Source organism: Rhinatrema bivittatum, chromosome 2 (genome assembly GCF_901001135.1).
Source record: "Rhinatrema bivittatum chromosome 2, aRhiBiv1.1, whole genome shotgun sequence".
Lineage (NCBI taxonomy): Eukaryota > Metazoa > Chordata > Amphibia > Gymnophiona > Rhinatrematidae > Rhinatrema > Rhinatrema bivittatum.
Window position 1 is genome coordinate 435,023,229 of NC_042616.1, and position 20,699 is coordinate 435,043,927.

Genomic DNA, 20,699 nt, shown 5'->3' on the forward strand with positions numbered 1-20,699 from the left:
GGTCTTAGATATCAAGAGGTCGTCCTTCCACATTTTGTACAGTCTCCTCTGCTCAGCTGGGTATTCATCCCTTGTCACTCTGCCAAATTTCTTGTCTTCCTCCTACTACTCTCTTTGCCTGTCTTTCCCATATCCCTCTCATTACATACTGTGTCAGTCATATGCCATTTGCCAGCATGACATCCTGCATCGAGGACATTCTTAATGTGGAAACCAGTTGTGAGCATCCTCTCCATTTTGTAGCAGTGCCAGCCATGTATCAAAACATTGACTTTCCTCCTGTAATTCAAGATCCTAAGGAGGTGTAAAGTTTTGTGAGCAAAATGCTCAAGCAGTTGGTGGCACACATTTATGCACCTTAGTGAACTGCACACTATCTGCATACCTTGCAGAACTGCTCATTTGCTTAAATATCCGTGAGCAGCCTTGAGCGGTCATTGGTATTATCGCCGGAGGATAGACGCCCACCCGAGAATCCCGCGCAGAGACACGCTGAACAACAGCGAGAGGAACCAGAGGTACAACAAACAGGTGCCTCAGGGGAAGCCTCTCTAGAGCCCAAGTTGCCGGAGGGAAGTTTCTCTGCGATACTACATCTGGGTCGGGAGATGGGAGAAACACTAGAAGTGGACCAACAAGTGCTGAGAGGGGAGATGCCAGAATTGATTCAACAAGAATCGAGAGGGGAGTTATCTGGAAGTATTGATGGAGTCACCGAAGGTTTGGTTCAACTTTGTGAGTTGGTAAGACCACAAACTTTCACTTTACAAACTATATGGGAAGCAATAAAAGAAACTAATAATAATATTCAGCGCCAAATACTCACTCCCGCAAAAACTGTGGAAAATCTAGAAACAAAGATGGTGTCTGTTAAAAAAGACCTCTGAAAAAATGAAAAAGATACAAAATATAGATGTTAAAATGGAAAGCTTGAATAATTTACAAAGTGACTTAATTAAAGAGAACCAAATCCTTCACCACAAAGTGGAGAATTTGGACAATCAGATGCGAGCCAGAAATTTGAGATGCATTAATTTCCCAAAGTTGCCATATATGGCTGCTAAGGATCTTTGGAGGAAGTATATGATGGAAAATCTAAAAATTACTGAAGAGACTCTTCCCATTATATCCAAAGCTTTCTAAATTCTACCAAGGAAGAGCACTGAGAGTGATTCAGACAACTTCCAGATACTTGTGCCTAGGGAAACACCAAACATGAACATTTCAGAAATCTTTGAACAATCGGAAGAGAATACAGCTTTGCCATCTACGCTAATAGTAGTTTTCTTGCTCCAATCGGATAGAGAATGGGTTTTCAAAAAATACTTCTCTCACCGTACTGAAACCTTTCTTGGTTTTAAAGTTCAGATATTTCCTGACCTGTCGAGGTTGACGCAGAAAAGGCATCAACAATTTTTTATATTAAAGCCACAAGTATTGGAGCTGGGAGGATTATTTTTATTGAAATTCCCTGGTTAAGTTTCAAGGCAATTCCCTGGTTAAGTTTCAAGGCAATTCTTTTATGTCTTTTCAACCCTCTCAATTAATATCTTTTATTACTAGTAAAATGAATTCTGTTGCATTCTCCTCTCCTGTAACTTGATATGCAAACTTCTAAAGTGTAATTATAGGTGTATCAAAGAATAAATAACTCACCCCATTACTAGATTAATGATTAAAAATTTCCTTAAGGTTGTGTGAATTTTGGACCCAATTTGTGGGCTAAATAATATACTTCACAGATTGAATATTAAGGGCTGTAAATTGATTTTTCCTATTGCTGGTTGAATACTTATTTGTTAATCTGAATTTGTTAATCAAGTTAATGATTTAAATTTTGTGAAGTGTATGTATTTTTCTTTCAAGAAATTCTTGAAGTAATTTGTAAAATTGATAAATAAAAAATCAAAAAAATATATATTTTTCATTAATATATGAGGGTGAAAGAGCATGGGGTTGAGGAGGAAGGTGTGAGAGAGAGCATGGGAGGTGAGAGGGCAGGGGGTTGCTTGAGGGTGGGTGCCAGAGAGAGGGAGCCTAAATGAGGAGATTGTGAAGGAGTGTGTGTATGTGTGTGAGAGACTGGGAGCTCATGTGTATGAAAAAGGGATCGTGTGTATGTGAGGGTGCTAGCCTGTGTGAAGGGATTGTGTATGTGTGAGACAGAGCCTGTGTGAAGTGGTGCATATGAGAGACATAGGTAGCCTGTGTGAGGATGTATGAAAGAGAAAGGGAGTGTGTGTGGGTGTGTATGCAATAGAGAGGGCCCTGTATGTGGGGATGTGTGTGTGTGTGTGCGAGAGAGTGAAGGAGCCTGTATGAAGGTGTGTGTATGTGTATTAGAGAGAGGGAGCATGTGTGTGAGAGGGAGGGTCAGAGGGAGCCTGTGTGAGGGTAAATACTGAGAACGACATAAAACTCTGGGACTGGCAATAGAGTGGAAGGGGTTGAGCCTAGAGGTGGAGGGGAGAGATACTGGCAGGTGGAGGAGTTGGGGCCTGAGAGGGTAAAGTGGCCAGGGGAGTAGGGAGAGTGAGTGGAAGGGACCCTCTTACAGTGAATTTCTAGAGAAATTCTGCATCTCTAAGTAATAACTTTTTTCTGTATTAATTTAAAATGTAATTACTTAAAGACTGTCATGTAAATTGTGTTATTTTGACCAATATAAAGTTTGCAGAATTTTGCAGAATTCTAAGTTTTTGTGCGCAGAATTCCCCCAGGAGTAATATGCATAAAGTGCCCTTCCAGAAGATAGGGCCTCATTTTTGGCAAGTCAGATAAAGTGTGGCAGAGAACATTCAAATGAGTCAGGCTTGTAATTAAAGTATAGCAGACATTTTTTTGCTTCTTGCATTTTTATTTTTTTGCTTTGACTTCCGGCCCAGGCATGCAAAGCAAGGTTTATTCTTTAGTGCACCAACATCATTGTAGCACCCTTGCTTATCTGAAAAGGGATAAAGGGAATCATGCATATTGTAATGAGACTGTCAATGCATTGCATTGCACAGCTCAGAGCTTGCCTCTTGTCTTATGCAATGATTGGCTTATGCAATGATTGGAAACAATCATTGCATAAGACAAATCCATATTTGTCTTCCTGTGCTGCCTCATCTTAAACTTTGAATCCCAGTTTTTTAAAGTTCCCCAGCTTTCTCAAATAATGATTCACCACAGCCTCCTTTCAGGCCTCAAATTGGGTGAATCAACCACAAAGACTTCCTCCTTGCTTTTGCCCCTCAGAAGACACATGTATTGATTACATGGAAGGAATGAGTGCATTTTAAAATGATATACATTCTTTGCCAACATTTCCCATCCACTTAGCTCATCAACTTGATTTTGCCAAATTAAAGGAATAATCACACTTCTTGTTAAATTATCTGTACGGTTTAAAAGAATTTTTAATAGGAAAAATTATTTAGATCAATGAATTGACTATAAATTAATGATTTTGCATAATGCTACAAATTGCTTTGCTCTCTGGTTCATTACCTCTGATGAGGCGACTAGCTGTTAAAACAACTGACTGTCCGAGAAGAGCATGCATACAGATATTTTTCAATGAAATTATACATAATGGGGCGGATTTTAAAAGCCCTGCTCGCGTAAATCCGCCCGGATTTACGCGAGCAGGGCCCTGCGCGCCGGTGCTCCTATGTTCAATAGGCCTACCGGCGCGCGCAGAGCCCCGGGACTCGCGTAAGTCCCGGGGTTTTCCGAGGGGGGCATGTCGGGGGCGTGTCGGGGGTCGGGGCCGAGCGGCGTGCCGTTTTCGGGGCGGGACGCGGCGTTTCGGGGGCGGGCCCGGGGGCATGGTTTCGGCCTGGGGTGGTCCGGGGGCATGGTCGCGCCCTCCGTAACTGCCCCCGGGTTGTGTCTAGGCGCGCCAGCGGCCCGCTGGCGCGCGGGGATTTACTTCTCCCTCTGGGAGGCGTAAATCCCCCAACAAAGGTAGGGGGGTTTAGACAGGGCCGGGGGGGGGGGGGGGGGGTTAGGTAGAAGAAGGGAGGGGAAGGTGAGGGGAGGACGTTAGCGAATTCCCTTGGAGGGAACGGCGGCAGGCTGCATGGCTCGGCGCGCGCCGGCTACACGGAATAAGCAGCCTTGCGCGCGCCGATCCAGGATTTTAGCGGATACGCGCGTATCTACTAAAATCCAGCGTACTTTTGTTGGCGCCTGGAGCGCCAACAAAAGTACACGAACGCGCCGTTTTTGAAAATCTACCCCATATTTATTGACATGGTATACTTATGTAATGGTAGTTCATTAGATAAAGCTTTTATTCTGACTGCCCATTATCAAGACATGATAGGTTACCATAATTCACAAGTGTCAAAGGTTCCCATATTAAAAACATGAGAACTGTTTTTACAAGTTAACATTAACCTTTAGGGCATTAAAGAATAGCTTTGCTTCTAGTATCGAAGAACCAATCAATAACGAGAACAAATACTGGGCATATTTTAACTGTTAAGCAACATACCATTGTTATATTTTTGGATCCTTAGAAAGTTGTTTTTTTTTCCTGGTCAGAACTGATAACATCTGGTCCTACCTTATTTATTTCTCTGTTTTATGCCTAGTGCATCTGCAGTATCTTTATTCCTATCTTGTCATGCTTGCTGTTGAGTCATTGGGAATAGGGAGCTCACATTTCATAAAGCAAAATGAATAGAGTAGCTAAAAATAAAGGAGAAAAGCAGCTGGCAGTCACCTGAGAAGCAGGAGTGCACAAGAAATGATTAGGAAGCCAATGTGCTAAGGTACTCTGACTTTTATGCAGAAGCACAATTTTATGTGTGTACATTTTCTACTGGGAGTCATATGTAAATAAGTTTGGTAGAAAAGTTATGTGCAGAAGTTTTCTACAGTTACCTCATATCTTTTTTGCAAAAAAACATCCTATGAAGGCCTTTTTAGGTGTATTTTTGTGATGTAAAATAAGTTAATGAGCTTCATTACATAATTTTGAATTGCATTAGCTTATTAACTTTAAATTTGCAAGATGTTTTACCAGAATAAGCTTGCATGCGTAAGGGGGTAGATTGTAAAAGATACACGCGCGTGTCCATGTGTGTGTGCTGGGAACCGTGCCGGCGCACACATGTTATAAAATCCGTTGGCCGCGCACGCATGTGCAGATGGCACGTGCAAAGAGGGGGTGGATTTTTGCAAGTCTGCACGGCGACGCAATCGAGCCTTCCCCAGTTTCCTCCCAGTCCGCTCCAATTAAGGAGCAGATTGAGAGGAAACTTCCCTAACCCCCTTCCTAACCTTCCTTCCCATTCCCCTCTCCTCCCCACACCCTAAACCTAACCTACCTTTCCTCAATTTTTTTTATTTTATTACTTATTGCTCCTTGGGAGCAGAAGTAATTTACGCGCGCCGGCGGCTGCCAGCGCCCGCTGTCCCAGCCGGCCTCCATCCCTTCCTCGCTCAGACCACACCCCCGGCCCGGCACTTGTGTGTGCATCGGCACTTGCGTGCGTGGCTGGGCCCTTTTGAAAATGTGCGCAGTGCGCACAGGGCCCAACCACAAACGTACCGATTTTTACACTCAACTGGCATTTAAAATTTGGCCAAAGTTTACTATATACAAAGCCAAACAAATTTACAAAGTCCACATGTACAAAAAGGGAACCATGTGCTCCTAAGTCGAAAATAGGGGAACAAATTGTCATTTTTACACAATTTTGGCGTACTTTAGTACAATTGCCTTAGATTATTTAAATGGAAGAACACATCACTGTTGGCTTTATTTATTATGCTTTTTTTTTCTATTTCTATAGTCACTGAAATTTGAAGGAAAGTAAGTACTTTCGCATCCACCTTTTGATCTTTTACTTCAAATCTATTTCCCAGTAAAACTGATGAATGTAAATCTGCAAGGTAAATTATACACTGGGTAAATACTCACAAGATATCTCCTATCATTTATACAACTACATACACAAAAGGAGTATTCTGATTTTACAAATTTATGTGCAAAAAAAATTCTTTTTATTAGTATTCTCAATCTATCTAGACAATAAAATACTCACTAACTCACTCAACACACTCATTCACACCTAAAATCACATTAAATGTGATTTTAGGTGTGAATGAGTGTTTTGAATGTAAATCTGCAGCACAATGCCGAGTTCATGGATATCACACAGGGGTGTAGGGTAACTGCTGAAGTTGATAGTGCATTAGAAAATATGCTGCTGCCATGTGACTGAAAAACAAGCATTTTGAGATGCTCCAGCAGAATTATACCTGCCCTTTTCTCAGGCTTAAAATCATCTCAGGATTGAAATCTTTTATGTACTCAGGCCATAAAACATTAATGTAAAACATCTATTTCTATTTTACATAGTTCTTATTTTAAAGCTAGTGTTAAATTAAAATGATTTTAATATTAGAAAAAGTCAAACTCTATTAATCTTAATTAGGCTTTGCAGAGTTTTGAATTCTGGGTCTGGGCATCTGTAAGTGGTCTTAGGCCTCTGGATCTGAGTGTAAGTAACCAATCATGGACTTCTGGCTTTAGGTAACAGGTAACCAGTCTTGGGCCTCTGGATCTATGAAGGTTCTAGCATGTTAGTCTGAGCTGGAAAATTATAGGACACTGGGGACAATGTGGTCCCACTCAGGAGGCATTAGGCAAGGTTTTTAAGGACAGTATCTTGTCTGAAAAAGGGTGCTCAGGTCCTAAGGATGTACTGGCTAGACATAAACAAGACACTCAGAGTCTGTAGTAAACATTCCCAAAGCAAGGTGGCAGAACAATCTCCTGGTTGCTGGGACTGGAACACTTTCTAGAACAGTAGTTGTGATGGTAGCTGAGTGCATTCTCCATTTTGAGTTTGCAGCTTACAGATGATGATGCTTTGGGGACTGATCCTGCTTCTTATTTTTTCAATGTGGATTTTGAAGGAAAATGTGCAGCCCAGGGTCACCCAATGTATCCTAAATTTGTGTAATGACTCAAGTGTTTGCCATTCCAGTTTATGTTTAGTTTTTTAATTTGCATCACATCTGTGCCATTGGAAAAGATTGACTTGTGTGTTATTTAGATTAGGTTAAAGTTTTTTAATAATATGTAGAGATGTGATTCGGCTGAGCCTTTTGGTTTGGCCTTCGTTATTGGCCTGCCGCAGGAAATTTCGTTTCCCGTGGTTCAGGCCGATTTTTTTTTCAGCTGCCCCAAACCGAAACCCCCCCCACCCCAACCCTTCAGATTTAATTAATTACAACCCCCCAATCCTCCCAACCCCCCAAAAAGTACCAAAAATCCCTGGTGGTCCAGCAGGGGTCTAGGGAGCAATCTCCTGCTCTCGGGCCATCAGCTGCCAGTAAACAAAATGGTGCCATTGGACCTTTGCTCTTACTATGCGACAGGGGCTATCAGTGCCATTGGCCAGCCTCTGTCATATCGTAGGAGCAATGGGACGGCCGGCGCCATCTTAAAACTGTGTAGCAAGGGCAAAAATGATAATGATATATTATGGGGTTAAATTTTGATCTGCGGCTGAGATGCTAGCCTAGCTTGATAAATGTTGGCCAGCTAAATTTCAGAGGTTTTAGCTGCAAATTTCCCTAAATCTAGCGAACGAAACCTTTTCTAGCTAAATAGTGGCTACTTTACCTTAATGACCAGCTATAAAATCAGCATTGGTTGGCTAAGTACCCTCCTCCAACCCATGATGTCCTTACCTGCAAACCAGCACACTAAAAAAAAACCCAAAAGAAAAAAATATCTCTTCTAAACAGATGGTTTCCATTCTGGAACCTGTTCATAACAAAGGGGCCATAGTAAAATCAGTGTTACATTTTAGCATGGGTTTTACTTAACGTGCATGGCATAAATGAGGGTCCCTATGTTATGGAGTAAGCTAATGGGATGTAAATCAAGCAGGAGTAAAATAAAAAGCATGCTAAATGAAAAAAAGCCCTAAAATATCAATTAACCTGAAAAATCTGCACTAATGCAGAAAAGTACTTTAAACAGGAGTAAGGAGGTAAGTGCTTGAAGTTGGAAGGAGTGTGACCAAAATGACCTTGCATGCAAGGTTTACACTGTACATTTCAACTTGGGCACAGTTTCTCATTTTGACAAGGAATGGTAAGTAAAATAAATGCCTTGTCAGAGCTGAGTAATGGTACATTGGCAAGAAAACCACACATAAGACAAATCACTCTGAAACATATTTCTAATTTAGCATATCAATGCTATCTGGATCAAGTGATGCTCACCTACTTTCACCAGTAGGTCTGAGCATCTGTGAAAAACACCGTAATTCCTCTCTAGTATTGGTCAGAGACGGATGGGTGCTTAAGCTCTCTCACAGTTTAAAAAAAGCTTTTTGGATTTTTGACAGTGAAACTGGTAAAAAAAAAAAAAAAAAATCATCTGCTTTTAATCTTCTCTGTACCACACTGGTTTCACTCAGTGTGCTAGTTCCCAGAGAAAGATAGGTAGTGACACTTTCTGCTTGTTTTTCTCTTCACTAGGGAAGGACCTGAGAGTGGGTGGGAGACAATATAGAGAGTTTCATTAGTGCTAATGATATTTTTTTTCCCTGTATCTCTGGGTACCAATTTGGTGACTGAGCATTGTACAGAGACTGAAGTGAAGAGTCAATACCAAACTGCCAATCTTTTTTCTTGTGTGTGGAGCCTATCAGCAATAGTGCACTGCATGACACTGTCGGGCGGATTTTAAAAACCCTGCTCGCGTAAATCCGCCCGGATTTACGCGAGCAGGGCCTTGCGCACTGGCGCGCCTATTTTCCATAGGCCGCCAGCGTGCGCAGAACCCCGGGACGCGCGTAGGTCCCAGGGTTTTCGGAAGGGGGCGTGTCGGGGGCGTGTCGGGGGCGTGTCATGGGGGCGGGACCCAATGACGCGGCATTTCGGGGGCGGGGCGCACCGTTTCAGGGACGAGCCCGGGGGCGTGGCGCCAGCCCGGGGGCGTGGTCCAGGCCTTCGGACCAGCCCCCGGATCGGAGCACGGCACGCCAGCAGTCCGCTGGCGCGCGTAGATTTACGTCTGCTTCTCGCAGGCGTAAATCTATGGACAAAGGTAAGGGGGGGTTTAGATAGGGCCGGGGGGTGGGTTAGGTAGAGGAAGGGAGGGGAAGTTGAGGGGAGGGCGAAAGAGAGTTCCCTCCAAGGAGAACGGAGTTCCCTCCAAGGGAACGGAGACAGGCTGCGCGGCTCGGCGCGCGCCGGCTGCCCAAAATCGGCAGCCTTGCGCGCGCCGATCCAAGATTTTAGAAGATTCGCGCGGCTACGCGCGTATCTTATAAAATCCAGCGTACTTTTGTTTGCGCCTGGTGCGCAAACAAAAGTATGCGAACGCGCTTTTTTTAAAAATCTACCCCTGTGTGTGTGTGTGTGTGTGAGTGACAGACAGTTCTTCACTCACACATTAGAGTGGTACTGGAGGGTACAGTTATGGTGCCAATACAGAAAAAATAGTTATAATATCCAGATTCCCAGTATGCAATGCACTGATCTCACCTGAAGAAATTCTATCATATCAGGAATGGGAGATGAAGAAATGTTGACAACAACAAAAAAACTCAGTTGTGTATCTAAATTAAAAATGGACCTTATTAAAGTCCAGAATGACAGGAGAGGAAGACAGCTCCAACCAAAAATTTTAATTTGGAAAGGATGTGCCAATACCACCTGTTCCTCTCACTGTTGTTTTGGAGCAGAGGAAAATGGTGGGAGAGCCATTTCAGACAGATAGTAGTAGGACAGCAGGGGTTGGAGAAATGAACACCAAAAGCCAGCAGTGCACTCTTCTTTAGTTATTACTGCTAAGGTAGTGAAGATTGTATTTGCATTAATTGATTCTAAGGAAGAAACTTTATCAGGATTCCCTGAATTAGAAATTTAGGAACTATTAGCTAAAGAAAATTTGTAAAGATTATTTAGTAGTATCTTGTCTTCTATTTCATTGATAGGAGGATAGAGAAAACTGAGGATGGAAAGGAAAAGCAGGCAGTGCAGGTAGAGAATGTGAATGATGCCCTTAACATTGTTCCTCAGCACCCATCCTCTACTTCAAATCATTGGCCAGGATCCACCCAGGATGTAGAAAAGGGATTGGGAAGAAACCCCTGATCTGGAGGCACTTCAAAGTGAAGGAGAACCCATGCTTTGTATAGTGTATTCACTGCACAGAGGATATCAGTCAAGGGAAGCAAATGGGACATCTCAAAAATCCTGCTATACAACATAACCTGGAGCAGCAGCAGCAGCTAGCATTGGGATCTGGAGAAGTTGGCAGTACTAGGTTGGGGATTAATTCTTCCAGGCAAAAGCCAGAGGAAAGGAGATGAAAAGGGGAAGATTTTTTCCCAAGCTGATCCCATGGTCTCTTCCAGCAGTCAGATGGCAGGCCAGCAGACCCCTGCCATGCATCCAAAGCAGCATCTCACCATAGAGGAAATCAGGTGGTTTCTTTTGCTCTCTACCAGGACAAGAAGCAGGCAGCATCAAAGATTGTAATGAGAATTGGGAAAATGTTTGCCCTTGATGACCAGTCTCTGCAATTAGTGGGTTTTAAGAATCTGCTACACATATTAGCCCCCAGTTACAGATTCCCCTTCTGATCATTCTCAGCCTGTGCAGCTAGTACCATAGTTGCATCCAGAGCTAAGCCAGAAAGGAATATTGTGCATTTCACCAGTGATATCTGGATTACCCCAAATGCTACACATTCTTACCTCTCCCTGACCGCACACTGATGGGATATGGCTGAGGAAGGGGCTAGATAGCAGCTCTACCATGGATTGAGTATAAGGGTGCAGGTGGGCTTTGCTACACTCCCGGTTAATGTATAGCTCCCACCTGCATTCTATCAAATCATAAGAGAAGATGCTGGAGAGTTGGCAGCTAGAGCAAAGAGTCAGGAGCCTAGACACAGGTTTCTTTGTGACAGGCAATGGTTCAAATATGATAACGGCAACAAAAGATGGAGACTTTCAGGGTATCCATTACATTGTAAATTCACTGCAACTGGCAGTGAAGGATTCCCTAGGGCTGGGATCCAAGAACTATGAGAATGTATTCCTTCAAGAGCTGATGGAGAAGTACAGGAAAATAGCAGAGCATTTCCATAAAATCATGGAAGTGGGGTAGCTTCACCATGAAAAGCAGGAACAATTCAGGATTCCTTACAAGCACAAGCATCTGATTCCAGATGTTGGCACCTGCTGGAATTACACTTATATGATGCTGCAGAGGTTAGTGAAATAGCAGACACCCCCTCATGATCTGTCTCTGGAAATAGAGATAGTTGAGCATCAAGAATGGACAGTGAAAAGCCCTTTAAGGATGCCATGGAGGACCTGAGCACTGTCCTGGGTGGGGTCATGCCAATAGCAAATATTCAGGAGGAAATGTTAGGGGGCTTCCATGAAGAAGAGGGAATGGAAGCAGAGGTACTACAGTTTATGGACTCCTTGCAGTAGCAGAGGCAAGAAAGACCGAAATCTCTCACAGAAAATGAATACATAATGAGGCTGATTTTAAAAGCCCTACGCACGCCGGGCTTATTTTGTAAAGGCTCAGCGCCATGAGTAAAGCCCTGGGACACGTCTAAGTCTTGGGGCTTTACAAAAGCCGTGGTCCAGGGGGGGCGGCGCTGTGTCAGAGGATCGCGTGCCGGTAGGCTGCCGGTGCGAGCAATCTGTGCCTGCCTCCAGGCAGGCGCAAAAGGTGAAACCATTTTTGGGGGGTTAGGTTAGGGTTAGGGGGTGGAAAGGCTAGGGGAAGGGGTGGGAAGGTCAGGCTAGAGGGTAGGGAATGGGGGGAGCCAGCGGGCGTTGGCGCGTGCAGGGTGCACAGTTGTTCACCCCCTTGCATGCATTGACCCCCAATTTTATAACATGCGCGCGCATATTATAAAATCGGGCGTACATGTGTGCCTGCCGGGTAGCCCATGCACATGTACGTCCGCGCGTATTTTTTGAAAATCTACCCCAATGCTTGCTAATCTTTTTGATCCACAGGTAAAAGAGAGCCTCACCCACCAGTCCCAGAATCTCATATTCATAAAAGAAATGCTTATTGCTAGTTTGTGTCAAGAGGAGCACCAGAAGCAGAGGCAGAGTAGAGATGTAGCACAGGAAACAGCCACCTCATAGAGTAGTGCAAGCAGGCATAGCACCCTATCAGCTAGCTCCTCCTCCCCCTCCTCAATAAGCCAAAGCAACATTGCCCACAAAGAACCATTGTTCCTGGCACATGCCATAGATAAATCAGCCCATCCTAGCAAAGGATACCCCAGCACCAATGTCTGTAACATGCTATCTCGCAGAGGACATGGGTACAGATGCACTGGCATATTAGGAAAACAATTCTACAGGCTTTATTTAAAAAAAAAAAAAAACAAAACTGAAATATATGCAACAATATGTATAAATATAAAGACTGAATAAAATTTGTAATACAATTTTATTTCAATACTGAAATATGTATACAAGCATACATCTGGATTATAAAATCTCACACTCACCAGTATCCTCCACCCAAACTCCCTCTTTCCCTCTTTTGATGGTGTTCAACATTCCCTTCTCTCTCCCAACACTCTCACCCCTTCTCTCTGCTCCCTCCACTCTGAACCAGTGCTGCTGTCTATCCCTCAGCAGGTTAGTCCTCAAGCTGGACCAGGCTAACAGAAAATTCTCCCTAACCTACTCAAACCTGAATATTGACATATTGAGGGAGGAGAAAGAGACTGAGACTCTTGCTCAGGATTTCATATACATAGCTTTTATGGATGCTTTTAAGCAGCATTATCCGCCACAGTCACAATGAATTACCTCCAGACTGACAAAGGGGAGAGAGGTTCAGCACCTGGTGACATGGAGGCTGTAGCAGCCAGGTTTGCCAATGCGATTACTGTGACAGCAGATGATGGCAGCAAGCTCAGGGTTACTAAGCATGAAGTAGAGGTACAGATCAAGTCGCTTGTGCCTGCTGCAGTACTCTCTCTGATTGGCTGCAGTATTGCCCCCCCCCCCTCCCCAAAATAAAAAGGGTGCCAGTGCTAGTACACATGAGTCAAGGAATATCTGCTCCACCTCTGGGCTGCTGATAATGAAGGCCTGACATGTCATCCTTGGTGAAATGCTGGCACGCAGCATCAGGCCTTCAATGATGAAGTTGACAGGCAGTGTATGGATGCAACTGGTGCTGACACTCAACGTGATTCCATAAGATAGGATGGTAAGTCTGAAGCTGGTGATGGAATAGTTGTGCTTAGCGGGGGAGCTGGGAGCAGGAAGAAGATCAACAGAGGATTGCCCCAGATGGACTCTCAATCTGCCTGAACCCTGGTGATGGTGTTTCAGATTGGTGATACACAGTGCACACCTTTTGTAAGTTAGTAGTGCCTGTCCACCACTGTGGACTATGGATGCTATGCCCCTGACACCATGTGCAGCAGCAGATCTGTACACCTAGTGAGGGAATGGGGAAGGCTTTACTTACCTCCCAGTGCTAGAAGTAGAAGAGAAGGGGTTGAGGAAGCCAGATCCAACTGCTAGGTCAGCACTATCGCACAGCCGAGACTGGGGCAGATTTTGTAATTATGTATATTAGAGGATAAGGGGAATGGAACAACTCCCCTATGAGGAAAGACTAAAGAGGTTAGGACTTTTCAGCTTGGAGAAGAGATGACTGAGGGGGGATATGATAGAGGTGTTTAAAATCATGAGAGGTCTAGAACGGGTAGATGTGAATCGGTTATTTACTCTTTCGGATAGTAGAAAGACTAGGGGGCACTCCATGAAGTTAGCATGGGGCACATTTAAAACTAATCGGAGAAAGTTCTTTTTTACTCAACGCACAATTAAACTCTGGAATTTGTTGCCAGAGAATGTGGTTCGTGCAGTTAGTATAGCTGTGTTTAAAAAAGGATTGGATAAGTTCTTGGAGGAGAAGTCCATTACCTGCTACTAAGTTCATTTAGAGAATAGCCATTGCCATTAGCAATGGTTACATGGAATAGACTTAGTTTTTGGGTACTTGCCAGGTTCTTATGGCCTGGATTGGCCACTGTTGGAAACAGGATGCTGGGCTTGATGGACCCTTGGTCTGACCCAGTATGGCATTTTCTTATGTTCTTATGACTCCTAGTTTAGGATTCTTGTTGGATTATTATGACCGAAAGAAAACTTTGACTATACATTCAAACAGGTCATTCATTCATTTTATAGATAGATATTCCGTTGGATTCTCAGCATTGGTGTATTAATTGGGTTTGTATATAAATGTCATGAAAGAAGTTGTGCCCCTTTGACCTCCTTGCTGGGTTGGTTACAGTCATCTAGTGTTCTCTTACTCTTGGGGTTGAATTCAGGTGTTAGCCTGTGGACAAAAAGATATGCAGTTTGTTGGCAATGCTCATCATCATGTATTTAAGATACATGTATGTTAGGCAAGGTCTCAGGTGGGAGAGAGATCCACTGATTTAGAAGCCACTCACAACATAAAAAAAACAATGTTTTATGCATGTATCTGGAGAGAATCTGAAAAATGTATTATGTTTTCTTTCTAGGTGCATACGTGCTCCAAGTCAAAGCTACTGATGCCGATGACCCGACATATGGGAACAGTGCAAGAGTGGTTTACAGTATTCTTCAGGGACAACCTTACTTCTCCATTGATCCTAAGACAGGTAAACATCATAGATCTTACAGCATTGCTTGGCACTATTTAGAATATACTGCTGGGGAAAAATTTATGAGCTATGCTTCTACATCATTAAATGAAATTTCTCATAATTTTACTAAATTACCATCTTACAATAAAGTAAACTGCAAACATGTGGAGACTTAGACACAGTGATAGTTGAGAAATGCTTACAGCATTTTTTTAAAAATTGCTTTTGCATTTGTCAATATGGTTACACATGCTTTCACCATTGATACTAGCTATTCATGCATTGCTTGATGCAAGGAGACAGTGCTATTATATATTCTGTGAAAACTCCCCTCAGGTAAAATGTAGAAAAAATATATGAAAACTAATATGGTACAAATAAAGACTGGCATGTGCTAGTTTTGATTTGGCATACTTAATGTTCTACATATCCCTAATAGTACTTTCAGAGAACAATTTTCAAACTCTCCACATTGGGGCAAAGTCCATGGGCATGTTTAATCCATAGATTATGAACCAAGATTTTAAGAGACAGTATAGTCATGCTTTCTCCTTGAAACTATGTATCCATAGACATTTGCACCTGTGTTTTTGTGCAGGTACTTTTTTCATGGAAATAATGTCTGTAAATTTGAAAATGCAATCTATATGCATTATTTTCCATCCTTGACCTAAATACACTCCCGAGAATGACTCTTCTTAACCTATCTAAAAGTATGCTCCTTGAGGAACAATGAACAGTAGGTGTATGTAGGCCAAATAATATCATTTTGTGTCGATTCATTTTGTTGGGAGTTGGATGCCACCTGAATTTTGTTTCACTGAGGACTTTTTTTTTTTTTCTTTTTTTTTCTTTTGGCAAATAGAGCGCAGTAGTCAGAAATAAGAACATAAAAACAAATGACTTGCCATACTAAGTCAGACTGAGGGTCCATCAAGTCCAGTATCCTGTTTCCAATAGTGACCAACTCCAGGTCATAGGTACCTGGCGGGATCCCAAGTAGTAGATAGATCTTATGTAGCTAATGCCCAGTGATAAGCAGTGACTTTCCCAAGTTTGAATAGCATGTATTATTTCCAATTTGTGTGAGCTATTCAGAAATAATGTGCACTATTTGCACATAGTGCTTGCTATTGAAAATAGTGCACACTATTTGCATATTTAGAAATAATGCACAGTAAAAATGATAGAAAATAAAATGCAAAATTTCATATTTTTATATCATTTCTTTTTACAAACTATATGAAATGATATAAAAATGTTGTTGACTGTCTCTCATTTCAAATGAAAGCACATCCCCAATTATTAAGAAAGGAATGGAGAATCAATCTGTGAATATCATAGTGTCTCTGCATAGATCTATAGTGCAACTGCACTTTGAATATTATGTGCAGTTCTGGTCATCTTATTTGAGGAAAGATATAGTGGAACTATAAAAGGTACAGAAAAGACTCACGAGTAGCAAAGATGATAAAGGGGATGGAGCTGCTGCTGAAGAAAGCAAGGCTAAATAGGTTAGAGCTCCTGCTTAGAGAAGAGAAGACTAAGAGGGGATATGACAGTGATTTATAAAATCATGAGCGGGGTGTAACAAATGAATAGGGAACAGATATATTTATTTTTTTAAATGGACTATCCGTGGAATTTGCTGCCAGAGGATATGATCAAGGCATCTAGCCTAGCTGGGTTTAAAAGGGGTTTGGTCAAGTTTCTAGATGAAATGTCTATCATGTACCCCTGGGATTGAACAACAACAAATTGGATTTACATTTTGGGATCTGCTGGGTACTTCCTAATGAATTGAATTGACCACTGTTGGAGACACCAGGCTGAACATGGTGAACCTTTGGTCTGACCCAGTATGGCACATTTTATGTTCTTATGTTAGCTGAAAATGAGGCTTTAAGGAGGGTCTGCTAAACAGTATGGAATACTTTCCTCCCTTCATTATTTAGCACATACACACTGAGGCCTACACCTGCATTAGGCCAAATGTTAACTTTTTAGTGTGCAAGCTATTTGCAAGGCTCAAATAAAATAATACTTTGGGGGATTACTGCTGGAGGAAATAGGGTTGATAGAGGAAGCAATGTTGTGGGAAGTGTGGAGCAGGAAAGAGAGGAAAAACAAGATATGTTGTTGGAAAGAGATGGAGCAAGAGGCTATAAAGAAGACATGCCATCACAAACTTGAGTGCTACCAAATAAATTCCACATTGATTTAGACATGAGTATGTATTGTCAAACCTTATGTTCACAGATGGCAACAGTTTTTCAAACATCGTACACTGCGCAGTGAATAGGGTAGACTCTTAGTAACTATTGCAAGTAAAGACCTATCTCACAAGTTCTATATCCTGTACGATCTCATATGTAGAGAGTATAAAAGAGAGATATTGCATTGGAGACCAGGCTGTAGCAGAGAGGTAGGCAATTCCTGTCCTTGAGTGCCACAGACAGGTCTGGTTCTCAGGATATCCACATTGAATGTGTATGAGGTATATTTTTCATACAGTGGAGGCAATGTATGCAAATCTATTTTATGCATATTAATTGTGGATATCCTGAACACAAGACCTGTTTCAGGTATGGGAGAACCAGCATTGGCTACCCCTATAATCTTAGTTAAGTCAAACATCAGATGTCATGAAGGGAGAGCTAGGAGGGATACTCACTGGGGAAGTGCTTTCATTTTTAAATGAAATGAAAAATGCAATGAAATGAGATGTTTAGTTTTGTTTTGCTGAGCAATAAATAAAAATATGTGTTATGAACGTGGACCCTTGGACCGGCTAGAGTGTTGGATGGATCCGCTGAAGGAAGGCCTACAGTGGGACGCGTAGCCGGGAGGCGGAACTGGACCAGGAGACCGGGCAGGACCTTCACCTATACCAGCCCTCGTTCCCCACAGGTTGAGCCCTTGGGTGCTGGGGCCGGCAGGACTTAGGCGAGGGTCTCCTGGCAACGAAGAATCCAAAGAACAGTCCGGGTTGAGGCAGGCAGAAGCGTGGGAGAGACGAAGATGGTCCAGAGGTCATGGCAGCGGTGCGAGACGGAGATCCAGGCCAGATGTCGGGGCAGGCTGAAGACTAGCGAGGTCAGAGGACGAGCCAAATTTCAGGACAGGCAGCAGACAGGGAGAGAACCAGAAGCCAAGCCGAAGTCAAAACCAGGGAGTCAAGCCGAAGCAGGAACAGGAGCGGGACCAGGAACTTGGGAGCAGGAGCAGAGCAAGGCAGGAACATCGAGTCAGGAGAGGAGCTGGAACAGGAACACAGGAATTGGAGAACACAGGGACAACAACTAGTTACTCGAAGAGTCGACCTGTTGCCAAGGCAGGGAACAGAGATCCAAGCTGGGCTTAAATAGCCTGGGCGTCTGACGTCATCTTCGGGGACCAGGCCAAGGTTTCCCGCCATGGCCCCCTTTAAATTTCGGCCCGTTGCATGCATGTGCACCTAAGGGGTTGGGCCTAGAGGAGGAAGTCGGTGGCCTCTCCCTCATGGGGAGAATGCCACAGGAAGGCCCTACCACGGCCCGGAGCCAAACGAAGAATGCTGCAGTGAAGACCGGAGAGGGGCAGCAGGTAAGAGGGGACCCGGCTGTGGCCGCCCACGGCCGGGGTTCATAACAGTACCTCCCTCTTGCGCCCCCTCCCTGGGGGTCTTGGTTTACTGGATGGTCCTGATGGAATTGATGGAGGAGAGATTTGTCCAGGATGTTGGAGGCAGGCTCCCACGTGTTCTCCTCCGGACTATATCCCTCCCATGATATTAAATATTCCCATCTTTGATGGTAGAACCGTACATCCAAAACATCACTTACTTGGTATATGGTCTCTTCCTCTGCTTCTGTCTTTGAGGGTTCAAGTGGTCTGTGGTGAAAAGCTGGAAGTGTCAATGGCTTAAGTAAGGAAACGTGGAATACATTGTATATCCTCAAAGTAGGCGGGAGACGTAGGCGGTAGGAGACAGCACCTACTCGTTCCGTGACCACAAAGGGGCCAATGTATTTAGGGGCCAGGCACATGGAGGGAATCCGGAGATGAATAAACCTGGTGCTTACCCACACCCTATCTCCCGGGCTGAAAACAGCAGCTTTATGGCGATATTTATCAGTGTTCCTTTTCGCGATGGCAGCTGCTTGCTGCAATTTAGTTTGTGTAGATTAACAGAGAGAGCGAAGCTGCTGGGCTGTGAGTTGTGCTGCAGGTGAAGGAACTGTTAGAGGGAGAGGCAAGGGAGGCTTGAGCTGTTTACCATTGACAAGTTGGAAGGGCGAAGCTCCAGTTACAGAGTGAATGTGGTGGTTGTAAGGGAACTCGGCCCATGGTAGTAGGGGTATCCAGTCATCCTGTTTGTCCCCCACTGTAAAGCTTACTCTATGCTTATGGCCAGGGACACAAGAACACTTAGACTCAGTAAAAGTATAATGTATTTTTATTAATCAATATAAGTGTTCTCGGGAGATGCTGGGTACTGGGTGCCCTTAGTCTTACAAACTGACCAGCATCTCATCGTATACAGGAAGCGATCCTTCTTTTATAGATAACATACAATATTGTGGAAGCTTCTAGACTTGCGTGACTGCCCAAAGAATCATTTACATAAGTTGTGATGTCAAATGCATGATTAAATCATCCCTAACTATCCCTGATTGGCTTCCCAAGATGTGTAGCCCATTTCCCATGACTTTCTTTGTTCTGTTAAACTATTACTGGTAAAGGCAATCAACACGTCTGTAACTGTGTGGATTACAAACTTCTGAGAATAGTGCCTGAAGCTCCCCTGTGGTTTCTTCTTTTGTGACTCTATGAATAGACATCACCTGTCTGGTGCCAGCTTGCCTGCTTCTACAGATATCCAGGGACATTCTGTAAGTCACTTAGTCCATTCAGCCCAGGCAGGCCAAAGACACGCAGAGGCTTCTGGGGATTTCCTTCTCCATGTTGGTTTTCTGTTCAAGCATACTTCTCACTATGAAGGAATGGAGGAAAGCCTTCAGAGAATGATTGGTCCGTTCCACTTGCCCATTGCCTTGCGGATGGAAAGCAGACTTGAAGTCCAAGCGAATTCCAAATGTTTTACAAAGTGCTTTCCAGTATTTAGCTAAGAATTGCGAGCCACAATCAGAGGCGTTGTGTAGTGGTAGTCCATGTGCACGGAAAATGTGCTGGGTAAAGAGCTGCGCAAGCTCTGGTGCAGTAGGAAGTTTAGAGAGTGGCACAAAGTGAGCCATCTTTGAGAACCTGTCTACAGTGACCCAGATGACTTGTTTCCCCTTGGACAGAGGGAGATCTACTGTAAAATCTGTAGAGAGGTGAGTCCATGGTTCTGCAGGTATGGGAAGAGGTTGCAGAAGGCCCCAAGGACGACCCGACAAGGGCTTTTGCCTAGCGCAAGTGGGGCAGGAGCTGACGTATTCCTGTTACGCTTGACATGTGGCCACCAGTAGTATTGTGTTAAAAGCTCTAAGGTCCAGGCCTTGCCTGGATGCCCCGCCATTAGAGAGTCTTTTCCCAGGAGAGGACTTCCTTTCATAGATGGATGGGCACAACCATCTTGCCAGCGGGAACCGCTTCAAAGGCGGCAATGATGACCTTAGCCGGATCTAGGATGTACTGAGGAGAGATGGGTGTGTCCTCTGTCTCAGTAGTGCCAGAGAGTGCATCCGCACGTAGATTCTTAGATGCTGGTCAGTACTGTAGAGAGAAATTGAACCGGCTAAAAAAACAAGTACCAACGAGCTTGTCTGGGATTCAGGCGTTGGGCTCGGCATAAGAATTCTAGATTTTTATGGTCCGTATATACTACAATTGGATGTTGGGCTCCCTCCAGCCACTAACGCCACTCTTCAAAGGCCAATTTTATGGCTAAGAGCTCCTTATAACCTATGCCGTAATTCTTCTCAGTGGCTGAGAACCTCCGGGAGAAGTATGAGCAAGGAAGAAATTTGCCTTTGCTAGACACTTGGCTGAGAACAGCCCCCACAGCCAGGTCCGAAGTGTCCACCTCCACAACAAAAGGGTGTTG

General features: G+C 43.7%; 1 protein-coding gene across 4 annotated transcripts in view; it reads left to right on the forward strand.

Annotated features, from left to right (window-relative positions):
• CDH12 (cadherin 12) overlaps nucleotides 1-20,699 on the forward strand; it is a 2,479,035-nt gene that overhangs the window by 2,241,866 nt on the left and 216,470 nt on the right. For all 4 annotated transcript variants that reach the window (XM_029590315.1, XM_029590316.1, XM_029590317.1 and 1 more), the window contains one exon: nucleotides 14,564-14,683. In XM_029590315.1, the coding sequence (XP_029446175.1) occupies nucleotides 14,564-14,683 (120 nt within the window). The remainder of the gene's footprint in view (nucleotides 1-14,563; nucleotides 14,684-20,699) is intronic.